This window comes from Opisthorchis viverrini, assembly GCF_000715545.1.
Source record: "Opisthorchis viverrini unplaced genomic scaffold opera_v5_196, whole genome shotgun sequence".
Classification (NCBI taxonomy): Eukaryota; Metazoa; Platyhelminthes; class Trematoda; order Opisthorchiida; family Opisthorchiidae; genus Opisthorchis; species Opisthorchis viverrini.
In genome coordinates, this window is record NW_008751851.1 from 948 (window position 1) to 7,401 (window position 6,454).

General features: G+C 45.6%; 1 protein-coding gene across 1 annotated transcript in view; it reads right to left on the minus strand.

Moving 5' to 3' along the window:
• Window positions 1–1,745: 1,745 nt before the first annotated feature.
• T265_07952 (hypothetical protein) overlaps window positions 1,746–6,454 on the minus strand; it is a gene marked incomplete at both ends in the record, with an annotated part of 49,241 nt that continues 44,532 nt past the window's right edge. Inside the window, 2 exons of the mRNA XM_009173623.1 lie at window positions 1,746–2,133; window positions 3,538–3,970. Of these exons, the coding sequence (XP_009171887.1) occupies window positions 2,045–2,133; window positions 3,538–3,970 (522 nt within the window). The remainder of the gene's footprint in view (window positions 2,134–3,537; window positions 3,971–6,454) is intronic.

Here is a 6,454-nt window from a genome sequence, read left to right on the forward strand (position 1 = left end):
GACAGTACAATCTGGTGGAGGTTGATTTGAAATGAGAGAGGGTTTGCCCAAATTATTGGGGAGTTTAAGGTGGTTTACAGTAAGCAAGCTGGCAACCGACAAACGCTGTTTTGTCCACGTATGTGCACTCACAAGCTGCGCAGATCCATATGGTTGTGATTACTCTCAAAATAGTGCGACCGTTTCGAAATCACACTGATGGTTATGGTATCTGTCTCTATCGGACCTGGATCGTATCAACCACAGTAATCTATATCCCTAAGGGAGGCAAAGGGAGCCACAAAAGGATGACAAAGTGCTCCAGCAGGATCTCCGTAACGGCGCCTGAAAGGTAGTCTCGGGACTGCTGGGAGAAGTGGTAGCCAGGTAGCCAAGAAAACAAAAGCAGCGTCGGTTGAAAAAATTCTTTTCCGACTCCCCCGCAACACCGGACAAAGCAGCCAGCCAGTAGTCATTACACACGACGGCTCAAGAGACCATTACAAACCCGCCACCTGCTTCGAAAAAAATAGCTGGCCTGAGGATCCCACCATAACGACCGACACGTCAAATGTTTCATTGGGACGCGAAATAACAAGACAACACTACAGATGGAACTGAACTTTTGAAGCGCAACAAACCACACAGTCCTGAGTGCCTCCTCTGAGTTGATTGAAGGTGCACGAGAAGCACTTGTTCACAGCTGACAAAAATCACGCAGACAAAGGATTAGTCAGACGAGTGGCGGATCTCCAACTTCGTTCCTGTCTGCTAAAAGAGCGTTAGATCTAAATGTGAATGCCATGCGGACAGTCTCGTTTCCAAGTTGCGCAAAAGTATCATCCTACGCAGCCCTAGAGCACTCACCAGGGCAGAGTCGTAAAAAACAAAAAGGATTCTCTCCGGGTCGTGGATACCTTAACCAGCAACAACTTGGACAGTAGAAATGGTTATCTTCTTAGATGTAAAGGAAGTGCCCGACCGATTCGGGCGTCTCTCTTCCGAAAACGTGCCGAACAATTTTCGTCACACCTCTACAGTTCCGCCATTCCGATGCCAACGGGCGCGTGAAAGCCTACGGAGTATTCTCATGGGTTCACCACCATAGGTAGTGTCCGTCTGGCTGCCCTTCGTTAACTTCGACATATAAGCAATCGTCGAACAAGCGCCTGCTCTCTTCTTCCAATGGCGTGGAGCTTCCGCCTCCGTAAGAGTGAAGTATTCACAAACGCTTTACCAACATATACGTGAAAATACTGGAAATAGCCACTAGGAATACTAGGGTCAAGGTACGAGATGGCTTAGGTCCGCGAAGTCAATGACCAGACGGTCCGCAGTACGACACCAACTTCAGCACATCGTGTCTGGACTTGGACAACGTGGCGGTATCCAAGCCTTCGTGCTTCCTAGACAGCACGTGACATCGGAGCTAGGCAACGAAAGTGTTGCACAGCTGGATGACTGTCGTACTGTTTTACAAGGGTCGATTTACTGACAGCTATTTGTGCAAACAGAACTACGTGGAATTCCAGAGAATCCATCCCACTTTTAGGACGGGGATTAACCGTTCAAGCTGTCTTGAAAGTGATCCCCTAAATACACGTGAAGCAGGGGTGCAGTGGCGATACGGCACCCGGACTAAATTTTTTATTGGTCAAAATCATGGAGTCTTCATTGCATGAATGTACTTGAAACCTCCATCATAGAGGAACACACGAATGACGATGGAATAAGGTGCTCAAAACACGTGTTTATTTATTTATCCATTAATTTATTGCACGCACCATTTAGGAGATCAAACACCAGGATAAGAAAGTTATGAAAAAATAAAGTACAACAATACGGGTAAAAGGACTAGAGATGGCGAGTCAGCAGAGAAAGTAAATGCAATATCGTCACCATGATAGAGGGATGCAACAAAAAAGACCCAGAGCAAATATGGGGTGGTCATGGATAGTGCACGGATACGCAAAGTGTGCGAATCCGATAGTCCGATTGTCAAAATAAAATGGTTAAGGAGTGAACATAAAAAGATGGTGAATAAAGCCGCCTCAATAGCAAAATTTCAGTCCGTACTCTGAACATGAAATGCCAATTCTGGAAAGTGATGGAGACGTTGGTGAATTATTACTTTCAGAGTGGGTGTCCCAGTGTCTGAAAAAAAGCAAGAGAATAATGGTGAAGTAGACCCTACTAATAAAAAATGGTCAAGAGGAAATTTCGATTTTCACTAAGCAGAAGTGGGGAAAACAGCCGGACGAAATTTAGGCGGTTCATTTACTTTGGGTGCTGCACCCAGTTCGCTAGGAATCTGACCGCGGAGCATATGATCTGTCCGGAAGAGCAACCCTTACACTCCAAACATCAACAACACGCGACCGGCGACCCCAGTTATGCGCACGGCGTCATTTTTGACACTTGTTTCATTGTCGTAGAATCATAGGACTCATTTAATTACACATGAAGCATCAAGGTGAAAACGAGAGTTAGTCTACTAATACACACACGGTACTCCTTCAAAAAACGAACACCCTCAGGACTAAGACAAACTTTTCGCTGTTCTGAAGTATCAGTTTTCAGAGGTACCCATTTACACACCTTTCTTCTCCATACAGAACATGTTCTCGTGTTTGGATTTCCTGATGTCCCCTAGAGCAGGATGCGTATAAAAGCACGCAACAACTATTACCACCGCTTTTTTGGATTCATCGCCGAATAAAGCACCGAGAAGCCACCAATGCGTGACCGGGTGATGTGGTTTCCGTTAATGAAGGATGAGTAGCGCTATGTTCTACTTAAGCGAGAGCTAATCACAAACTATTAATCGGTCAATCATTGGCCAAATGGCTAAGTGCTCATCAACTGGCTGGATGGTGGCGGGTTCAAGACCCTGCGTTTCGTGGAATGCGTACTGCTGATGATTGCCAACAAAGATCAAACGGATGCACAGTGCTCCTCAGCTTTTCACTGGCAGGATGAAATATCTATTGAAAAAACATCAGCGCTTCGAAGGGAACTACCGAGAGTATCTGCGGAGCCTACACTTCATCGACTAAGGACGATCTAGGTGGAGAAGTACAGGATCAAGTGATACTAACTATGCATGACACTTCCCCCTTTTACAACATACACACTCATGTGTAAGGACCTCGAAAAGTTGATGCCACTCGACTAAAGTGACTGGACTAGGTGATGGCATGAATTCAGGTCGGTTTGTAGAATCTTACTGATGCTCGTCAATCGACATTTTGAAAAAAATCGGACGAGAGCACAGAAACAACCAAAATGACTTCGGTTCATCACTTCGTTGTAAGAAAACATCACATTTCAGATGTTGTCCTTTCTGGCAAACCAGTAGAGGAACAAATATGAAAATAGCCAAAGACGTTCAGCATATCCAGCATCTTGGTTGTGCTTGGTAAGTATCCACAAATTTAGTTTAGCTGAGCAGCCAACCAGGTCTACTCTCACATTTGTTCTCCACAAACACAGAAAAAGACAGGAAATGCCTTAAAATCGAAGTGACGTAACATGGAAGTGCCTGTACCGAACACCAACCTGAATCATCGACCTGAACAATATCGACCAAGGCAACCAAAGTGACAAAGTTTGTTTGGCGATTAGAGTTTATCACACGGGACAGATGCGAACGATCTAGTCGATGGTTGATGCGCATGGGATCGATCTCTTCCGGGCGAGAAGCAGCTGTCGGGACCAAGGCAACGAGCATGACTAGTAGCCCCGGATCAGTGGGACTTGGGGATGACCGGTCTTCATCAATAAATTCTACAGATGAGTCATGCGAAGGTGGTGATGCCTCGCAATCAGGTGGTACAAGACTGGCTTGATTCTCGGCCAAAATGACATAGATGGCTGTTGCAATCGTTGCGCAGTTTGATAACTCCGCACGGACGCCCGAAAACGGAAGCAAGCGCAAGCCAACTGGATCAGGCATGAAGAGACGTTGAGAAGAAACCAGCAAGGGAACAGCCTGAATTTGGAGAAAAAAAACAAAACGCGAAGATTAACAATGCTTGTGGTAAATTTAACCAGACAATCTCGGAGATCAACCAAAGGATATATGGAAAGAATGTCGGAACCCTTTTATTGCGAGTGATAGCGAACCCATCCGTCGGAGTACAGGTGATTCAAGATGCTTTATCACATTTGCCCAACAACTTGAAATACCAGATGTGACAAAAATCTATGAGATAAGCTCCGGAGATTAATGACCACTAGAAATAGGTCGGTAATTGTATTATACGCAGTTCCGTTAGGCGTGCCACTTTTCAGATGTACTAGAGTCGTGACTATCTATGTGGTTTTGAAATATATACTAACGCGTAAAAATTAACACATTGTCCGGTAAACCACAAAATGATATTTGCGTAGAACTAAAGTCTTCAAAAGTACCGTTTCCATAGTCTGCACCACCCTAGAAGAAGCAGTATGGTAGATCCAAATTATTTCTCTGTTTAACTGATTAACAACGTTTATCTCGGACACCTCATCTGTCCCAATAGGACAAACGAAATTGTCCACGTTTTCTTTACTAAACCAGATGATGTTTTTTATTAGTTGTTGTTTCACTGCTTTGGCAACGTATTCTCCACAGTGGAAAAGATGAACCAGTACTGAATTGAGGTTCTCCAAGTATCTATTTTATTCTACTGGTGTGCGACTGACCCGAATATTTTAGAGCGTTATAGGAAGCATATTCAAATCCAGGTTTGGAATGATGGTGTGTTTGTGAGTGCTTCCCGCGGACTAATAACTAATTAACTAGAAGCAGTGTTGGTCGTTGGTTTGTTCGATGAATTGAGCAATTTGATTGCCAACGTGTTATCCACAACCGAGGTGACATCATCAGTACGTTGTTAGGCAGCGCAGTGAGGCGCAGCGACTGATCGGTCGTAGCGCGTTGAACAGTGTTACGTGTGTGTTAATATGCATGCTCTTAGCCGGGGCTGACCTTCGACCCTGATTGGCTGTTTGGTTGGGTGGTTCCATTGGTTGCTCTGTTATCCTGTCTTGATTGATCGATGACCGCGTGATCTTCGAGCTTGACCTCTCCTGCCCTCGTACTCTGGTGGATGCAGGAGTGACCTCTGTCCTTGAATCCTCTAGGTTCCGGCTAGTGCCTTTTGTCGATCCGACTTCAAGCGGATCATTGGTTCTTGGTTTTTGAAGCCGATATTTGGCTCTCTGAGTATTCCGTTTCAGATGTTGGTCATTTGCTAGTAATGGTGTGGAAATTGGATCGAGTTCAATGCATCGGTTGGTTGAATCTGCGCGGAGTATCAGAAATTCCCTTCTATGTCTCGTGCCGCCAAAATTTTCGCGTTATCTAGATTGAATTGTAGTCTTCTAGGGCTTGGTGTATGCATATCAAGGATAGGGTAAGACGGCGACGCTGTGCTCCTTTAGTCGTGTGCATAATTTTTTCCCAGCTTAGAATTCGTTGCAGTTGATTTGGCATACCACATTGTTCTTCTGGAGTTTGTCTTGTTTAACCTTCGGTCTGAGATGAGTTTCCTTAAATTAGCATCCGGTTTGTGGGCTACGAAGATCCCTTTTTGAGTTAATAATCTGGCTGAGTTCAAATATAACCTTGATGTAGGGTAGAACTACCCGTCTGGTCGTTTGTTCTTGATGTCCCTGTTGTTGAAATGTCTTCCCCCTTCAAGTCGCACGTTGGAATGTAAGGATCGTCTTGGATATTGAAAGTCAAGCCATCCACGATATAATCCGTTCATCCGAAGCCCGGAAACCTGGACACGATTACCACAGAATTCAAGTTCCTGGGACAGACAGCATCTTCTGGCTGTATCACACTGGCTAATAGGACAATTCTGTTCGATATGATGAAGTAACTAAAAACTGGGCTCGAAATGTGGTGTACCCCAGAAAGAACGGCAGTCTCGAATTGTGGCTCTCCATGACTGATGGCCACGTGGTCCAACTGGGTCCACGGTTGATTTGTAGTTGGCGGCCGCCAGGTTACGCGGTGCGAACGTTTATGTTGAAAGTTCGTACTTGCCAGAAACAGTTCGTGATCAGCAAACAGCTGCAGGAGCCGATCTCCGTTGTCTGTGCGGCGAGCATCGAAACGACCACCCAAATGTAATTCCAAGGAGCTCAGATGACCTACTTGAGCATTCAAATCGCCTGCGAGGATCACAATGTCGGTGCTTTTTGCCTGACGGATGAGCCCGGATAACTCTCGATAGAAAGTATCCTTCTCCGCATCAGAACTGCAGTTCGTTGGGGCATAAGCTGACACGACAAACAGGTACCGCTTTTTATGCCGCGAGGCATTGAGCTTGATTGAACTGGATAGCCGGACGGCGCAGAGACGACTGTTCACTGGGATCCAATCCAGCAAAGCGCGTTCAGCTCTGAGTCTGAGTGCGACTCCCACGCCATATATTCCACAAGTCATCGCTTCTGGGTCACCGGACACACGGAGGGAGAA